The sequence below is a fragment of the Anolis sagrei genome, chromosome 1 (assembly GCF_037176765.1).
Source record: "Anolis sagrei isolate rAnoSag1 chromosome 1, rAnoSag1.mat, whole genome shotgun sequence".
Taxonomy (NCBI): domain Eukaryota; kingdom Metazoa; phylum Chordata; class Lepidosauria; order Squamata; family Dactyloidae; genus Anolis; species Anolis sagrei.
The window spans coordinates 164,809,040-164,828,979 of record NC_090021.1 but is presented as its reverse complement, the minus strand read 5'-3'; the positions used below and the strand labels follow the sequence as shown (position 1 = coordinate 164,828,979).

Genomic DNA, 19,940 nt, shown 5'->3' with positions numbered 1-19,940 from the left:
TTTAATCCAGCTTCATGTGTCATTATTTAGGTCTACACTTATTCTTTGTTAGAAAGAGCTGAGGAATGAAGTCTAAAGATATATGTATTTCTTTCCTCTCAAGTTTAGCAAAAGGAAAAGTTGGTGGATTTGTATTCATAGGTATAAGAAATCTAGATATCTGCAGAAACCATGTCTTGGGGGCGGGCTGTGATGACTCACCGAAGTCAGCTAACTTGAGCTCTCCATGGCAACTGAGGAGCAAGTTCTGTGGTTTCAGGTCCCGATGAAGGATGTGATGTTCATGGATATAAGCCAAAGCTCGCAAAAGTTGGAACATGAAAAGCTGGGGAAAAAGAAAAGAAACCAGGTATCTCTGGTTAGTGATTGATGTAGAAGAGTCAATCCAGAGAAAAGAAAGCAAAATGAAAAATCTTGAAAGCCATTTTTGTCACTAGTACAGCTGAGAATATACACTATTATAGGCTGCTTTGCATTAGAACAAATCAGAGGCATTTTATTTGGTAGTGATGGAATGCCCATTCAGAGTTCAAAACAGCATTTCAAAATCTCACAATACTTGTGAGACATTTTGCCTGTGCTATTGTATTACTGCACTCACTCAATTAGCTATCTGGATAACGTGCTCTACTTATTCCGTAGAAGCATAGTGAAAGAACCAAGGCAGAGACACTCCAGCTCATCCCCTGTTTGGGTATCAGCCAGCACGTCAACGACTTAAATCTAGAAATAGTTTTCTAAGGTCTACAGAGACACTCGCTGGAACACCTCAGCAAGCGAGAGTCCAAAAGTGGTAGGCTCAAACCCAGAACCTCAACCAATGGCTGATACCAAATGAGAGACTCCCCCCTGGGCACACAGAAGACTGGGCAACTTGGAAGGCGCTGAACAGACTGAGCTCTGGCACCATGAGATGCAGAGCCAATCTTAAGAAATGGGGCTACAAAGTGGAATCCATGACATGCGAGTGTGGAGAAGAGCAAACCACTGACCACCTGCTGCAATGCACCCTGAGCCCTGCCACATGCACAATGGAGGACCTTCTTGCGGCAACACCAGAAGCACTCCAAGTGGCCAGATACTGGTCAAAGGACATTTAATCAACTACCAAGTTTGCAAATTTTGTGTTTTGTCTGTTTGTTTGTTTGTTTGTTAGAAATGTAATACAATTGACTGGTTGCCCTGTCACGACAAATAAATAGCTTTGTGAGTTCAGAGTTTGAAAAAAATGCTTCTTCATTCCACTGTCCTTTCTCAAAATATGTTTTCCACCTATATGCAAACTATGGGTGTATATGCTAACTGTTCTATGTCTGTGTTTCAAAAGGAAATGTGTTTAGGAATGAGGACCTTAGACTAGGGGTCCTCAAACTATGGTCCAGGGGCCGAATGCGTCCCTCCAAGGTCATTTACCTGGCCCTCGCTCAGAATCAACCTAAGTCTGAAACAACTTGAAAGCACACAACAATAATAATAACAACAACAACAACAACAACAACAACCCTATTTCATCAGCCAATAGTAGGCCCACACTTCCCATTGAAATACTAACAATTATATATTTGTTGAAATCAGTCTTCATTTTAATTATTGTATTGTTTTAAGTGTTTTTGTACTACAAATAAGATATGTGTAGTGTGGAATTCATTCATGTTTTTTCAAATTATAATCCGGCCCTCCAACAGTATGAGGGACTGTGACCTGGCCCTCTGTTTAAAAAGTTTGAGGACCCCTGCCTTAGACAGACACTATTTTCCAATTCACTGTCCTATCTACATGGATAGATTGGTCTTACTGTGAAGGATCATTCTGAAATGGCAAGTGGGGCAATCCACCACCGATGGGTTATCCCATGTGCCAAGCTGACTTCAAGGGTCCATGTTTTTTTTTGTTTCCATTAGTTTCCAACACAAACAACTAAAACTAAACATATGTTAAATCCTTAACAAAACCAAGCTACCTTAACAAATTATTTAACTCAATTCCTTTAACTGATACAACTCTTCTTCACTTCCTAATCCTTCCCTTCCCTGTCCCAGAAGGGTGGCTGTGGATTGCTCCTCCTTCCAATCTCATTCTCAGTATGCACAAGGAACAACATTTTGTTAGTTGTGCAGGTGGTTAAAACCTGACAGTGAAAGACGTGATCTGTTGTAACCAACGCTGACAGGGAGTATGAGGAAGAGGGATTGCCCTCTCCTAGCATCTGAGCTGGAGCATCGCCAGCCAAACAGTGAAGAACTCACCACTCCTCAGACTATAGATCAAGAATAACAACACCCTTGATTGGACAGTGTAGAACCTACGATGGCAGATCCCTGAGGTGGAAGACAAAGAGTTAAGCATTCCAGCATGGCTGCAGCTGAAGAGAGAAGAAATTCAAGTTTGCAGGTCCAGATGTTTGGCTGGCAATTCGGAGCAGCTGTGAGACCAGCATAAATACATGGCAGTTGAGGCAGTCAGTTGCTGGCAGCAACATCTTTGTTGGAGTTGTAGCCTTGAGGCCATGTGTGTTTCCTTGGACTTTGTGTGGTGGATTGAATCTCAGATTTTGGTTGTGGGTTGTGAATTATGCCTTGGATTGTGTTTGCTACAGATTTCCTAGCTATGGAACTTTGGACTGACCTCATGGTTTGCTTTACTGTGTATCCCTTCTATGCTAATTGACTGGTACCTCGACCTTAGACTCACTATGGCTTACTCTTGTGTGTTTGTAGCTTGCTACATAGACAAGCTTGGGAGGATCCCAATGAATATAGTAGAAAAAGAGTGTGGACTCCTGCAGTTGGACTGGCACATGGGATAACCCATCCATGGTGGACTGCGCCTTGTGCCATCCCAAGAATGTAATACCAACAGTTACTATTCAATATGGCACCATCTTGGTAGATGATGCCCCAGTATCTACATGTCGTAAGTGTTCATTCTTCCCAATTCCAGTGGACCCCAGAAAGAAGCCAAGGCTTGCAAGTAGGTGTATTTCTTTATGGCCATCTGCTTCATCAAAGCCAATCTCTCTTATAGGTAACAGTCTCAATAAAAGATAGATAAATACATTAAGGCACCATCAGGCATCACAGGCCATTGGTGTGTTTCCAAATATATGGGCTAATCATAGAATCATTGAGTTGGAAGAGACCTCATGGGCCATCCAATCCAGCCTCCTGGCAAGAAGCAGGAAAATTGCATTCAAAGCACCCTCAACAGATGGCCATCCAGCCTCTGTTTAAAAGCCTCCAAAGAAGGAGTCTTCACCACACTCCAGGGCAGAGAGTTTCACTGCTGAACAGCTCTCAAAGTCGGGAAATTCTTCCTAATGTTCATACAGAATCTTCTTTCCTGTAGTGCCCATTTTTATTTAGTTCCTTTCAAAACAAATATTGATTTCGGTACACAAGAAAGCCAGTTACCTTGAATATTTGTGACATTATAGAACAATGTCTCCTTGCCAATATTTGCACAAAGTGATCTGAATTCAACAGGAGTGCTGTATTTTTCCATCTGTAGGTCTCAAACTAGTAGGCGAAGGAGGAAAGGAGAATGGGGAGCTTCCTATTTTGTGGATATTAAATAGAAATTGCAAGGAGGCCTGCCTGTGATCAGCCCCCAAACCACTACAATTTTTAAAAATTAGAAATATTACATTTTTTTACTATATTTCTATCCCGCTGTTCTCACCCCAAAGGGGACTCAACGCAGCTTTAACTACACAATTAGCAGAACTTCACCACATGAGGCAAGCAAACTGCAATTACGGCAGGCCGTGGACTTATTACTTATTATTGATCTCCCAGCAGGCAAAAGCCTGGAAAGCATTTCTCTTACAAAAACAAATAATCTGTTAATGATCTCCTTTTGTAAAAAGAAACAGACTTCCAGTAGTGCTCACAGGGATAGTGAAGAGAAAGAGAAAGAAGCAATGTCATGTGATAAGTTCAAACAAAGTCACCATTGTTCTGCCGCAATTGCAATTTGCCTGCTTTGTGTAACAAACTCCTCCATTCCTTAAGGCCCTTGACACTAAGCATATGCAGAAGCCTGAGGTTTCTCTGACTGCACAGAAAGAGATGCAAGGATCCAAATGATTCTCTGTGATCTACAAGGCTCCCCCTTTGAAAAGTAAACAAGAGTTGGATAATCCTTTCAGAGGCAGGATCTTACACGTGATACAAGAGAATGCTATCAGAAGGAAGGAAATCAACACATGGGTGCCAGTGTGCTCAGGGCTCAGTGTGCTCAACCCAGTGTACTCAACCCTTACGCAAAGTAAGCCTCTGCAGTAGAGTTGATTTTGCCCAGGGGCGCTCTTGAGGTGCTCTTGGGAGAAAATAGACCTTGACATATGCGACTTGTAGTTACTGGGATGTATAGTTCACCTTCAATCAAAGAGCATTCTGAACTCCACCAATGATGGAATTGAGCACACAGAACTCCCACGACGAACAGAAAAGATCAGTGATTGGTTGGAGGGGGGCGGCAAAACACTGTTTGTTTACCATTGAAAATTACCTAGGGCCGCCTCTGAGTGTGCTCCATGCAAAGGCAGGTGTGCTTGGATCTTAGGTGCAATTCTGGGCTTTCTATACTGATGTCACTTGTTGCATTAGCTTTCTGAGGGAGCTTTTCCCCATAGTGTCCAGTTCTGCTCTAAGATGGTTTGGCTTTCCAGTCACAAAAAGTAACCAATAAGCAGGATAGAAATCTGTTTCTTTCAATCTCTCTCTCTCAAACTGAGTCCAATAATGCATTTTTTCACAACTGAATATGCCTTTTTCAGAGAGAAAGGATTCTTGTTTCTTCAATAACTTACCATAACATTATGAGGATGAAGTCCTCCAGGATGCTGAGACATATACTGTGCTAGGTCGTTGTGCTAAACGATCGTGGAAGAAAGAGTGAAAGAAACATGAACAAGAGAAAATATGCAGGAGAAAATGCCTCTAGAACATGGCCATATAGCCCGAAAAAACCTACAACAACCCAGTGATTCTGGCCATGGAAGCCTTCAACACAATACAATATGAACAAGATTGGGAAAATCAATCCACAAACATCCTTTTAAAATAAACCATTAAAAGATGCTTTTTTCTAAGGTGAAGATGCAGAGAAATGCTAGTAGGATGCAAAGGGTGGAAATTATTTTCCTACTATCTCTCATGGCGGGACCTGGAAAAGCCTCTCTTATGTAGGGCTTTGAATTAACTCACTAATTAACTTCCTTATTAGGGTTTTTTCCCCTAGCCATTTCCCTTAACTCATGGTATTTCCAAATTAGTTCAATTTTTTTGAAAAAAAACCCCCTTATTTAGCTCATTAGAGAGCATTAAGGTGAAGAGTCTTTCTCTGTCATATTCAGGAAAACACAAAAGGCCTTCTGCTTAAGAAGAAATATCAGAAATCAAATCTTTAGAGCAATCAGTGGAACTGTTTCTAGCCAACTAAACTAATCAGTCTAATGCAAAACAACTCACCATGTATTCAAAGACTAATGTCAGATTCTCTTTGGTCTGGATGATGTCATGAAGAAGCACAATGTTAGCATGTTTCAAGCCCTTGAGGAGGGATGCTAAAGAAGACACAAACACAGTGGTCAGATTGCTAGTAAGCACAGATGGCAAGTCAACTTTGCCAAAAGTCAATTTATCTGGGACAATGTCTACACCTCCAAACTTGAGGAAACAGAGGCTTATGAAAATTCCTGTTTTTCCTAACCAAATTAAACATCTAGATCAGAAGCAAATAAGCAATTGAAATGCCAACCTCATCCCAGGACTGGAAAATTTTATATTTTGTGACCATAGCTCCTGGAATCTCACAGCCAGGACAACCATACTGGGTGGCATATTTTCAACCACTGTCTCTCCTTATTGGAATGGTATTGTTTTTAATTAGCAGTTTAAGCTCTCAAAATTTCTTCCATTATTTTTCATATTTTATGTTTTGTTATAAACTGGGACAGGGGAGGTTTTTAATAAAGGTATTGACTGTATCAAGGTTAAAGAAGAAATTGCAAAAGCAGTTTTATGCAGTTAAACATTAAAAAAACCAAGATTATGGCAATCAGACTGATTGATAACTGACAAATAGAGGGAGAAAATGTGGAGACTGTGACAGACTTTGTATTTCTAGGTGCAAAGATTACCGCAGACGCAAACTGCAGCCAGGAAATCAGAAGACGTTTGCTTCTTGGGAGGAGAGCAATGACCAATCTCAATAAAATAGTGAAGAGTAGAGGCATCACATTGGCAACGAAGATCCACATAGTAAAAGCAATGGTATTCCCTGTAGTAACCTACGGATGTGAGAGCTGGACCTTAGGGAAGGCTGAGCGAAGGAAGATGGATGCTTTTGAACTCTGGTGTTGGGGGAAAGTTCTGAGAGTGCCTTGGACTGCGAGAAGATCCAACCAGTCCATCCTCCAGGAAATAAAGTCCGACTGCTCATTGGAGGGAAGGATATTAGAGGCAAAGATGAAGTATTTTGGCCACTTCGTGAGAAGACAGGAAAGCTTAAAGAAGACAATTATGCTGGGGAAAATGGAAGGAAAAAGGAAGAGGGGCTGACCAAGGGCAAGATAATAATAATAATAATAATAATAATAATAATAATCCTTTATTTATACCCCGCTAACATCTCCCAAAGGACTCGGTGCGGCTTACAAGAAGCCGAGGCCCAACACATCAATAAAACAACAGCATAACAAATACAACAATAAATAAACTCACAAAACAAGCAATAAACATTAAAACAATAGCAATAAACATTAGACAATAACACCACAACGCATTTAAAACTTAGGCGGGGCCAAATGTAATAATTAAAACATTTAAAATGCTGAGCATGACAGGTGAGATGGATAGGTTTTTGGAGATAGGTGCGGTGTGCAGACAATCTTAAATCTCTAGTAAAGTGCATTTGGGACATGATGCTAGAAGTTTCCTATTCTGGGAAGGCACACTGGAACAACCACGTCTTCAAGCTCTTCCTAAAGACTGCCAATGTTGGGGCTTGTCTGAAGTCCTTGGGAGAGAGTTCCAGAGTCGGGGGCCACCACGGAGAAGGCTCTGTCCCTCGTCCCCACCAATCGCGTTTGCGACGCAGGTGGGATTGTGAGCAGGGCCTCTCCAGATGATCGGAGAGATTGTGTGGTATCCTTAGATGGATGGTATCCTTGAAGTGATTGGCTTGAACTTGAAGGATCTGGGGGTGGTGACGGCAGACAGGGAGCTCTGTCATGGGCTGGTCCATGAGGTCACGAAGAGTTAGAAGCAACTGAACAAATGAACAACAACAAAATTTGACTGTATCATAAGCAGTCTAGAAGTCTTTAGGAATAAAGTGGAGTTTAAACATTTTAACATAAATAAATAAACATTATTGTGAACTATGAAACTTAATAACTCTTCAGCCTTTTTTATTGGACACTCTCTAGTGTGTCCTGTGGGTTGCAGGGTGAATCATAAAACACAGACCTTATTGGGAAAAAGAAACTAAAGTTGCGGTTTCAGGCACATATCTACCTGCGGGCTATGATCTCTCAAGAGATGGGCACAAAATTGCTTATTCGCTTTCCCTTTCTCCTTAGCAAAGAAAGAAAATACAATTCCATCGGGACTTCCAAGCAGATGAAAGCAATTGTTTTAAAGGTAATTTAAACAAGATGTTTGGATATCGCATCTATGTGAGCCGGAGCCTCTAAAGGTCTGAAATAAATAGAAACTGAAGCAAATACGTAAATCCGACATCAAGAAAACTACAAACATTTTGCCTGGTATGGTGATTTCTCCTAACAAGACTGAATAAAATAAAGTGCAAGTAAAGTTCACTCTCAAAAAAGTATTGCAGCACATCAAGAAAAAGAATCACATGTGTAAATAAAAGACAAATTATATATAAATACAAACAATTCACTTGAATCCAGGTCATATATGTCCAAGATGTAAGAATACCAGCCATTAGTGAACTATACTCTTTTCAGTACTTGCTTTTATTTTTCCATCCTAATCCTCTTGCCCTGTTTTTTAAAGGTGTGCATTAGGTCAAGGATTCATTGACCTTATTGGAATTCAGTCTCACTCCACTCAAGTCAGTAGTCCTCAATGAGAAGCCAATAGAATTCAGCTAGGTTGAGGGAATCCCTTCCCCCTCATTCCTGAATGCCTGTTGTTGTTTTCTCTCACTCTCTGTCCTTCTCCTCCCATCCTAATTGATGACACAGAATGGAACTTCTTCAGGATACATGCTCCTTTGTTTTAAGACCTTGTGATCATTCATTCACCACCACCCTTGCATTCTGATCTTTTCAGTCCATGTTTCTCTCTAGTTGTGTGTGAATAGGAAAATGTAGTATTTCAAAAAATTTCCTTTTGTTTGGCCCTAGGTGCCATGGAGTTAGAGAGAAAACTTAAATGCAATCCCTTTCTATCAAGAAGTGTAGTTGTTATGTTTTAATAAACCTTTTGAAACTTTTAAGATTGAACTCCGTATCTTGCTTCCTTAAGCTCAAGAATTCTTCACAGCCACAATGTATTGCTTTTGCTTACTGTGAGCTGAATGCTCTACTAAGCACAGTGGAACCTTGACTTAAAAAGCATCCCAACTTAAGAGTGTTTTGAGTTAAGAGCTGCCGCTCAGCCAAGATTTCACATTGACATAAGAGCAGCATTTTGAGTTAAGCCTTGTGTTCTTGTCTGCTTTGGGAGATTGCTGTCCACTTTGCTCTTGCCCACTTTGCAGAATTTTGGGTTAATAATAATAATAATAATAATAATAATAATAATACTTTATTTGTACCCCGCTACCATCTCCCCAGGGACTTGGTGCGGCTTACATGAGGCCGAGCCCACAATACAACAATAAGAATAACAGCAATAATAGAAAAACAATACAAAACTCATAGCAAAATAAGCAAAAACAATAACAATAACACAATGCATTTAAAAACCTATGGCTGGGCCAAATGTAATAATTAAATTTAAAAAAAATAATGCTGGGCATGAACAGGTAACATGTAATTGGAATAAAGGTTTTGGAGAGTGAAAAAATGTGCAGACAATCCAAAACCATTATTAAAGTGCACTTGAGGACATATTGCTGGGAGTTTCCTTATTATGGGAAGGCACACTGAAACAGCCACGTTTTCAGGCTCCTCCTAAAGACTGCCAGAGTTGGGGCTTGTCTAATATCCCTGGGGAGTGAGTTCCAGAGTCTAGGGGCCACCACCGATCGTCCCCACCAATCGCGCTTGCGATGGTGGTGGGAGCGTGAGCAGGGCCTCTCCAGATGATCGAAGAGATCGTGTGGGTTCGTACCCAGAGATGCGGTCACGCAGGTAGGCGGTTCCCAAACCGTTTAGGGCTTTGTAGGTAAGCACCTGTACCTTGAATTGGGTCCGGTAAATGAAGGGCAGCCAATGGAGCTCCTTAAACAGGAGGGTTGACCGCTCTCTGTAAGGAGCTCCAGTTAGCAACCTGGCCGCCGCTCATTGAACCAGTTGGAATTTCCGGGCCGTTTTCAAGGGTGCATTACAGTAGTCCAATCTGGAGGTTAGTTGATTTGGTGTTATTTTTATTCCGGGTATGTTTGGCTTCATGAAGAGAGAGAGGGAAAGAGAGCAAGAGGGGGGGAGGCTGGAATGAGTACAGTATAAAGAAAATGATGCTTCTGCCTCTTCACTTCGTGCTTTGTGATTCCTTGCCACAATTTTGTGCTTCTACCATTTTAAAGTTGATCTTTCTTTTTTCATTGTTACATGTGAATGTATAAATGGCCCCGGCCCAATTTACCTATCCGAACGCATCTCCCCCTATGAACCACCATGGAGATTAAGATCTTCTGGGGAGGCCGTACTCTCGGTCCCACCACCATCACAGGCGCGTTTGGCGGGGACGAGAGATAGGGCCTTCTCAGTCATTGCCCCTCAGCTATGGAACTCCCTTCCTAATGAGATCAGGTAGGTCAGCCCTCTTCCCCTTGTCCTTCAGAAGGATGATAAAAACGTGGCTGTGGGACCGAGCCTTTGGGATTGTGCAATGAGGCAGCGATAGGAACCCTTAGTATGCCAACCAAATTCAATATTGTTGTTGAGGCAGTTTTAACTAGTGGATTTTAACGTCGAGATATGTGATTTTAATGCTTTTGTATGTGTATGGTATAATATGTTTCGGCATTGAATGTTTGCCGTTTATATGTTGTGAATCCCCTTGAGGGCGAGAAGGGCGGAATATAAATGCTATAAATAAATAAATATGTATACACATTAGAAAAAAATGGGGGGTTGGGAGGCTGCAACAGATTAATCAATGGGAAAATTCATTTTGAGATCAGAAAATCTTAAATTAAGAGCTCAGTCACAGACTGAATTAAACTCTTAAGTCAAGGTATCACTGTATTCTTCTTGGACTTATAAATACTCTGCTGTTTTGGGGAAATTTCCCTAACAGTCCTAACTTAGAATCTATGTACAGCATATAGGAAATTGGTAAATGCTTTGCAAGTGTTAAATAACAGCATCAGGGAAGCCTTATATTGGATGTATAACACTTTTCTAAATCCATATAACACAGTAAAAGTATGATCATAATAAAACAGGGATTGTGATCTCTTTGGACACTCCTGGTGCAATCCATTAATCCAGTAGACCCTCATGTATTTCTTATTTTTTCTTGGAGGAAAAACTCATGATTGTAGGGAGAGTGACATTTGTAAAGGTGGTAAAATAGCTATAAATAGAACTGGAATCCACTGGGGATTTGCTTTTCTCTGAGACTGAGAGTGACCTGGCCAAGGTCACCCATTGGGGTTTAATGGCAACGTGAATATTTGAATCTTGGTCTCCAAAGCCATAGTCCTGTGCTCAAACTGCTACAACACACTGCCTCTCATATGGAATCATCACTGATAGGAGTAGCAGCACATTCAATTCAATTCCCTTCTGTGTCTCACATTTCAATGTATGATGAGAACAGCGTTGTCATCTCAGCTAAGGACACTTGTTCATTGATAGTTAAGTGATGGGAGTTGGAAGGAAGGAAAATGCAATCTGTATGTACTCAGTGGCCATTTTCTTTATATTTAATGGTCAGAATATAGTTCCAATGGTAAAAAATAGATTCAGGGATTGATTGCTAGGAGAGATAACCTCTGTGCTCACCCTGAATCTCTTACCTTCTCTTATGGTTGTAAAAGGGACTCCTTCTTCTGTCTTCAGGCTGATGACTTTCATAGCTACCAGCTGTCCATATATTCTAGTGGGACAGAGCATAACTCATGAATCTCAATGCATAAGCATAACATTGCAATTGGATGTATTATGTACAGTACACTCAGAGAAAGTCCACTTCTTACACTCCTCCCATTCTCAGAACTGTTCATTTATGTTGACGATCCACTACCTGTTAATTATTTGTTCCTTTTGGTTCTCCTGATTGTGCTTTTCCTGCATGGCAGGGGATTGGACTAGACAGCCAATGTGGTCTCTTCCAACTCTTATTATTCTATGATTTCTCATAAAAGCAAAACTTTTGCAAAAGATGCAGTTTACCACACATAGCTGTCTTGACTGTGACTACAAGTCCGATATACAGCCGGATATAATAATAATAATAATAATAATAATAATAATACTCCTGACCTCACAATCATGTTAAAAAACAAAATATGAATTGTTGATGTGGCAATCCCAGGTGACAGTAGGATTGCGGAGAAACAACTGGAAAAGCTGACACGATATGAGGATTTAAAAATCAAACTGCAAAGACTCTGGCACAGACCAGTAAAGGTGGTCCCAGTGGTGATCGGCACACTAGGTGCAGTGCCTAAAGACCTTGGCCTGCACTTAAACACAATCGGCGCTGACAAAATTACCATTTGCCAGCTGTAGAAGGCCACCTTACTGGGATCTGCACACATTATTCACCGATACATCACACAGTCCTAGACACTTGGGAAGTGTCCGACGTGTCAAATCAAATAATTTATTTCGGTCATTGACCAGTACAGGAAATAGTCACATTTTCATACAAATTTGGTATGTTTGGTACATTAAAAATATAAATATAACTACTGAAGCACAATATGGGTGAGGGAACAGAAGGGAAGGAGAAACAGGGTAAAAACATACAATGCCCAGATCCATCACCAAATTTTAGATTCAGAGAAGAAGATTACGGGACACACAGTTAACTTTTGGGACTAGTCATTCCCTGGCGGATTTTGTATGCTGCTGCACAGAACTTTGCAACATTGTAGGTTGTAGCTGAATTAATATCTGCAAGTAGCATGGAGGTATAAAATTGACCTGAATGGCCTGGGTGCTTGTATATCAGAGGTAAGATAAGCCTGGCACGGTAGGAATGTTTGATCAAGAAAAAATTTGTTTCTAAAATCGATTTGTAATTGGGGTGTTTTTTTGTTTCGATATTTAAAATATTTACAAAACTTTCCAAAAAAATGTTTTGTTATTTACGAAATTTTGTAAATATTTACAAAACATTTTTTAAACTCCATTTGCCTAGTTTCCAACAGACCTCTGAGGATGCCTGCCATAGATGTGGGCAAAATGTCAGGAGAGAATGCTTCTGGAACATGGTCATACATACAGCCCTGAAAACTCACACAACCGGCCTCCGCGCGCCATCCAATCGGCTCCGGCTCCTGCGCCCTCCTCCTCCTCCTCCTCCTCCCAGCTGTGTTGCAGGAAGTGCCAGGAGGAGGAGGAGGAGGAGGGCGCAGGAGCCGGAGCCGATTGGATGGCGCGCGCGCTCACCCTTACAACCGGCCTCCGCGCGCCATCCAATCGGCTCCGGCTCCTGCGCCCTCCTCCTCCTCCTCCTCCTCCCAGCTGTGTTGCAGGAAGTGCCAGGAGGAGGAGGAGGAGGAGGAGGGCCCAGGAGCCGGAGCCGATTGGATGGCGCGCGCGCTCACCCTTACAACCGGCCTCCGCGCGCCATCCAATCGGCTCCGGCTCCTGCGCCCTCCTCCTCCTCCTCCCAGCTGTGTTGCAGGAAGTGCCAGGAGGAGGAGGAGGAGGAGGAGGGCGCAGGAGCCGGAGCCGATTGGATGGCGCGCGGAGGCCGGTTGTAAGGGTGAGCGCGCGCGCGCGCCATCCAATCGGCTCCGGCTCCTGCGCCCTCCTCCTCCTCCTCCTCCTCCTCCTCCCAGCTGTGTTGCAGGAAGTGCCAGGAGGAGGAGGAGGAGGAGGAGGGCGCAGGAGCCGGAGCCGATTGGATGGCGCGCGGAGGCCGGTTGTAAGGGTGAGCGCGCGCGCGCGCCATCCAATCGGCTCCGGCTCCTGCGCCCTCCTCCTCCTCCTCCTCCTCCTCCCAGCTGTGTTGCAGGAAGTGCCAGGAGGAGGAGGAGGAGGAGGAGGGCGCAGGAGCCGGAGCCGATTGGATGGCGCGCGGAGGCCGGTTGTAAGGGTGAGCGCGCGCGCGCCATCCAATCGGCTCCGGCTCCTGCCACGGTGCACTGCTGGGGTGCTTGGGAGCGCCGGATTGGCTCCCAGGCACCAGCAGCACTCAGCAGCCTCCATCCCATTAACGACACGAGCTGAAGCTCGTAAAATATATGGGGCTGCTGTTTCGATATTTTTAAACCCTTCCGGGTTTGAAAATGTGTTTTGAAATCGCGTCGGATGTGGTAAAAATAACGAATTAATAACGAAATAACGAATTAACGAACGAAACCGCACAGGCCTAACGGATATCCCTGTAGAGCGGGCACTGAAGGAGCACATGTTCTATTTTTTCTACATGACCCGAGTCACAGGGGCACTGGGAAAGGGATCTTCTGGTAGCAGCCTTCAAGTACAGCTGATGGGAGAGCGTGGCATCGAGCCAGGGTGAAAGCCCTTCGATGAAGAGGAACCTCTAAGTTTGTTAAATATGCCATAGGGGAGGCAAGATATCTGCTGTCTTCATTGATAAGGAAGGTTGGAACCAAGGCCAGATCTAGTTGTCACTCTGTGTCTGTGATACGTTGTTTAATAAGTGCTTTGGCTTGATTGTAATCCATAGCGAGTAGTAGACCTGGAGAAAATCCCAATGAGGAGATTTTTGATGCTACCGCCTGCTTCCATGTGGATTGGAAGTCATCTTTCATGGTTAGTGGGACAAGACCAAAGGGTGCACGGGATAGTCTGAGCCAGATGTGTGATCCAATTCAACAGCCAGCAGAGTGTCTGCTGTGGACTCATCTTGTTGTGTTTCAAATAATAATAATAATAATAATAATAATAACTTTATTTGTATACTGCTCTATCTCCCTGGGGGGACTCAGAGCGGTTTCCAAGCAACAACATCAAAGCATACAGAGTCACAACATGAACAAAAAAAAAAACAGTAACAGCAACATGAGCATGGAATTGCCCAACAACAAATAAATATTAAAAGAAAAAATCCTGCCTGCTCTTCATGTCTATTTGTTAGGGCATGGAAAACAATGTTTTGTCTGCAAATGTATTGACCAGGTGCATCTCTCAATGATCCATTGGTCTTCCTGAATGTCTATAATGCCACTTTCCATATTCTTTGCCTAGTTACAGCTGCCCCCTATTTTGACTATTAGAAACATTTTCACCATCACACCCTATAGATAAGTTAGCCATAACTGGTCACTTTTAAAAATTATTATTCTCTAATTAGCATTTTGTGTTTTAACTTTTTAATATACCTCTGTATCTTTGTTTTTACTCTAGATTCGAATGATTTTAATGTACTATGCTTTTATGAGACTGTGTCCCACTCTCCTTATGCTGGTTTATGACTATAATAAAGATTTGATTTGATTTGGTTCTGGGGAATCTACTTAAAAGCTCTTCTGTCACCTCTTTGGCATTAATTTTAAAAGCTGAATCACGGATCTCCCCAGAGGATCACAAATTATTGTCTTCTGATTGCACACAGGAAGGTTGAGCACACAAAGCTGTGTGACCTGTGCTAAAAGACCTCACAAATGTTTTCAGATTATTTGCAAGGCCTGCAGGCCAGGCATGCTCTTGACTGCTACATAGAGGACATGCCATTAGTATGGGAAGAATGTAGTATTTTTCTTAAACAAAAATACCTCCGAAGTTGGAATGTAAAAAACACAAATGTGACTAGGGGAAGGACATATGTTTCAAGTCATATGCTCCAAATTGGATTCCAAATTAACTTCAACTCGAAAGCTTCAAAACCCAGTGAAGTCAGTTTCATATGAACGCTGTTTTCCTCCCTCTGCATGAAATAGATGGCATTAGAATACAATCTGACAGTAATTTCATAGAAAACCATTCTCACACTTTCAGTATGTTCTTAGACTATATAGTTTTGCCTCAAAGTGAAGTAAACATTCTCAAATATGCATGCAGTCTTCAAATCTAGAAATAGAAACTTACTCTCAAAACTGGACATGAAATATGCCAGTGATACTGGGGCATACTTAGGTTGTAACAAGTGCGCACATTTTGCTGTAACAACATAGACAAGACTTCTGAAAGAGGCTATTATACAGTTTTACATGAACTAACTAAATAGCTGGATATTCAGAGAAAGTAAAGGCCCGGGGGGGGGGGGGGGGGGGGAATGACTTTGCTGTTTTTCCCGTAAGCCACTTCTTTTCAAAAAAATTGGAAAAAATAAACATCTTTGTTTAGAAGGAATAAAATGCTTAAAGCAAGGGTCATTATTATTATTATTATTATTATTATTATTATTATTATTATTTTACTGACACAAAAACACAGTATGTCACAGCAAACGAGATATATATGCTGGATTTCGTATCACAAAATTACAAGTCAAACATTATTATTATTATTATTATTATTATTATTATTATTATTATTATTAAGCCCTGTCTCCCCGAAGGGACTCACAAAGAAAGCCTTTGTGAAAGATTATGTAGGGTGGATGATCATTACAATATTTGGTCCTGCTTTCCTTTTCTCAGTTCTTATCATGGCAACGGAGAACTATTGGAAGTCAAAGAAAATAATAATAATCATCATCATCATCATCATCATCATCTTTATTTATATTCTTCTTTATCTCCCAAGAAGGACTCAGAGCGGATCACAGTGCACATATATGGCAAACATTCAGTGCCTTTTACACTTTGAACAATGACATACAATGCAGATAAGATATTTCATCTCCAGCATCTGGAGGCAATGTTCAACTCCAGCCATGGGGAGGTGCTTTTGATCCATTTTTTCATGCTGAGGAGGGTGCTGTCTGTAGATATCTCCAATCTTTTTGCTGGCATGTCTGCATGGGGCATCCTTTTACCTTCCTGCTGAGTGAGTACCTATATATACTCACATTGCATGCTTTCGAACTGCTAGGTTGGCAGAAGCTAGGACTGACTGTCGAAAGCTCAACCCGACTAGCAGCTTTGAACTGTTAACCCGTTTTACTAATACTCATTGGGTTTTTTGTCTTCATTGGGAGTTTTTTGCCTATTCCTCAAACTGTCAAAATCAAAGAGGTTCCATATAATTCTGGTATTCTTTACATTTAAGGATCTTGTACCTCCATTTCTAATATGAATTTTTAAAGGACTTTTAGACATTATAATTTTACACCAAATCAAGTGATATAAAATACACTTAACGTTTTGAAAAAACAAAGTGACTTTTGAAATCTGTAATAGGTGTCAATATTGCATTTTTATTCCATTTTTTTTCAGAAAAAGAAATAATTTTCCTCAAGGCTTCAACATTTTTGGAAATTTTGCATCTCTTTGGATACACAGCTCCTTATGCAGTGGACATGGTATTCTGTGCACTTCATACCACAAAAGCATTTAGACTACTTTCTCTGTAGAAAACACCTAGAATTAGAATCTATTTTTTTCATTACAGCAATTTCTTTTATGTTGCATATTTCCCCTGATGTCCCTTCACAACAAATGTAAGGCTATTTTTTATAGTCAAGAGGTCTAGAGATTGTTATATTATAGCAATCTGCTTCTCTCTAAACATCTAATTTGAATTCTGGAATATTTAGTATCTACAATCTTTGTTTGGGATATTATTTTTGTGTGCTTTGAATTAATTAATTTCTTTATGGGACTTTATGGGACACTGAGTAATTATTATATGTTCACACAATGCAAAACACTTACCTGCTGATCCCTTTGTACACAGTGGAATGAGAACTCTCACTCAGCTTCTCCAGGTTTAAGTAGGATGAGGTTTTTCCAAATGGGAGACTTTTTCTTTCCTTAAATGGAAGACAGGGAAAGCAGAGGACAGAAAACATAGTTGGCTTTGGCATGAGTTCAAAGTATATTAAGCAATAAACCTCTAATTAAACCGCTTTTCCTGACCTTTCAAAAAAGAGTAAAAACATGGTTCTTTGAGCAAGCGTTTGAATCTCAGCATGACCAGATAAACTCAAATTGGAATATGAACAAGAAATGGCTAAGATGATGGAAATGGTTGATGAATTGAATGGGGAAGACATAGTTTTATAATTCCTATTGTTTTTATTGCTTTTACAGTTTTTAAATGTACTATGATGTAATTTTTTTGCTTTTAACCGATGTATGTATTTATATACGACATTTAATTGTTGCCGATTGTACGCCGCCCTGAGTCGCCTTCGGGCTGAAATGGGCGGGATAAAAGTGACATAAATAAATTTTAATAAATAAATAAATAAATAGCTATTGCTGTAAAAAAAAAAGTAGAGGGAACAAATAGGAGAGATACCTATCATTAACCTGGTTTTAAAAATAATCACATGGCTTGCACCATATTATACCCTGCTGAACAATTATTAGTTGTGGGTGTCCAAAAGGAGAGGAGATGCACTCAGGATTGCCTGAAAGTCAGTCTTTCTAACGTGCATATCAAAAACTAGGTTGTATTTTTTTCTGTAATGCATTACATTTTTGCTCTGTACAGACTTCTAAGAGTTCTCCACAAAGCTGAATCCACTCACTAAAATGAGAGATATATATGCTGGATTTCATATTACAAAATCACAAGTCGAACACTTCCCAAGCATTTAAGACTGTGTGATGTATTTTCGAATGATGTGCGCAGATCCAAGTAAGGTGGCCTTTTGCAGTTGACAGATCGTGATTTTGTCAATGTTTATTGTTTCCAAATGCCAGCTGAGATCTTTTGGTATGGCACCCAGTGCGCCGATTACCACTGGGACCACCTGTACTTTATTATTATTATTATTATTATTATTATTATTATTATTATTATTATGTGAATTGTTGGATGATGCACACTCACCCACTGACATCCCACAGCAAAATCCTGCTCTTGGAAAGAATCACTGAAACGGCGTTGTCGTCGTCTTGGTTTTGGTATCTGAAGTGTATGGAACCATTGAGGCTGTGAGGAATTCAGTGGTTGTGGCTTTCTGCGTGTACCTGCGGGCTGGAAGGGAGAAAAAGGCAACCAACTTCAACACGAAAAAGATCCCATCATTGTCCGTGCTCGATCTCCATATCCTGCTCTTCAATTTTTTACCTTTAGCCCTGATTCAAGAAAGTGTCAAGTAAATTGTCTTAAAGTGTCATAAAATCTGTATTGTTTCTATGTGGGGTGTGCACAGATGTACTATATTTTCTGGCATATAAAACTACTTTTAAACCCAAGAAAATCTTCTCAAAAGTCAGGGGTCGTCTTATACACGGGAGCCGTCTTCTGCGCGGGAGTAGTCTTATACGCAGGAGTAGTCTTATACGCCAGGAGTCGTCTTATAGAGCAGGTGCTGAAACTTCCAATCCAGACTAAAGAATCTGTGGTTGCTGCATATGGTGGAGGGAGCTAAAAAATGGTAGTGGCTGTGTCCCTGCCGTATGCAGCGACTGTAAGAAAGCATTAAGGGCAACGTTGTACAAGTACAATAGAAGAAAATCCATTCATCAGGATTTGTGGACTTAATGTGGTCCCAATGGTGAGGTGAAGGGGCACCTCACCAGGAAGGTGTAAGTGAAGGCCGGAGCAAGCTGCAGGCATCCGGGGCGCCCGGGGTATGGAAAAAAGAGATAGAGTGGCTCTGGGCCCAGACAAACACACCTCTTTTACCTGTTTGGCCTGCCCTTGTATCCTATTACCGTACCTCCTCCTTTGCCTCTCAGATCTCACTCCTGAAGACTGCAGTGAAGCGGTGCAGGTGCACATGTGCGAGATCTGAGAGGCAGAGAAGGAGGTACAGTAATAGGAAAATTACCATATTGAAATCAAATCTGATGCGTTTAAAAATTTTATTTGGTGTGCGTTGGAAGAGGCGATTATATCCCAAACTCTATATTTTAACTGGAAAAGTTGGGGGTCGTCTTATACACCCAGTCGTTTTATATGCTGGAAAATACGATATGTCCTCTTATGCAAAGAAACTCCATGCATTATAAAAGCACACATGCACCCCAGCTATACTTATGTCAATGCAATAAAATTTCCTCCTTGCTTTCCCTACAACTAATAATTACTCTTAAGGTTTTTTGGGGGAATAACTTCAACTGGGGCCCCTTCTACACTGCTATATAATCCACATTATCTGCTTTGAACTGTATTACATCAGCCTCCACCGCCATATAATTCAGTTCAAAGAAGATAATCTGAATTGTATATGGCAGTGTAGAAGTGGCCTGAGAATCTATTTAAAACATTTTGTATATACATTCCATGAAAACTGTGTCCCTTGTCCCAAAGAAATATAAAACCCCAGATCTTCTCTGGAAAGCTACTTACTTTAAAAGCTTGCTCCTCTCTTTGGGGCTGAATATTGTCCTGTTGTAATGAGACTTCTGCCTCTTCACAGCAACATTTGCATGTAGGATTGGGAACATTTCCGCATAGGATGTCCCCCATGTTTTCCTGTCCTCTTGACTGCTTGGTTTTCTCTCTTTTCATCCTTTTCTTTGCCAGAAATTCGAAAGGCATGAATGTTCATGTGACTTGCATGAGGTCTCTGCTACAAATGGTCTCATGA

The 19,940-nt window shown here is 41.2% G+C and overlaps 1 protein-coding gene across 1 annotated transcript in view; it reads right to left on the bottom strand.

Annotated features, from left to right (window-relative positions):
- The window catches only part of CDK15 (cyclin dependent kinase 15), a 73,528-nt gene extending 53,588 nt beyond the window's left edge, over positions 1–19,940 (bottom strand). The window contains exons 1-7 of the mRNA XM_067470090.1: positions 19,700–19,940; positions 18,233–18,379; positions 17,107–17,204; positions 11,167–11,246; positions 5,472–5,566; positions 4,811–4,873; positions 202–325 (exon numbers count right to left, since the gene is read on the bottom strand). Coding sequence (XP_067326191.1) covers positions 202–325; positions 4,811–4,873; positions 5,472–5,566; positions 11,167–11,246; positions 17,107–17,204; positions 18,233–18,379; positions 19,700–19,891 — 799 coding nt within the window. The 5' untranslated portion in view covers positions 19,892–19,940. The remainder of the gene's footprint in view (positions 1–201; positions 326–4,810; positions 4,874–5,471; positions 5,567–11,166; positions 11,247–17,106; positions 17,205–18,232; positions 18,380–19,699) is intronic.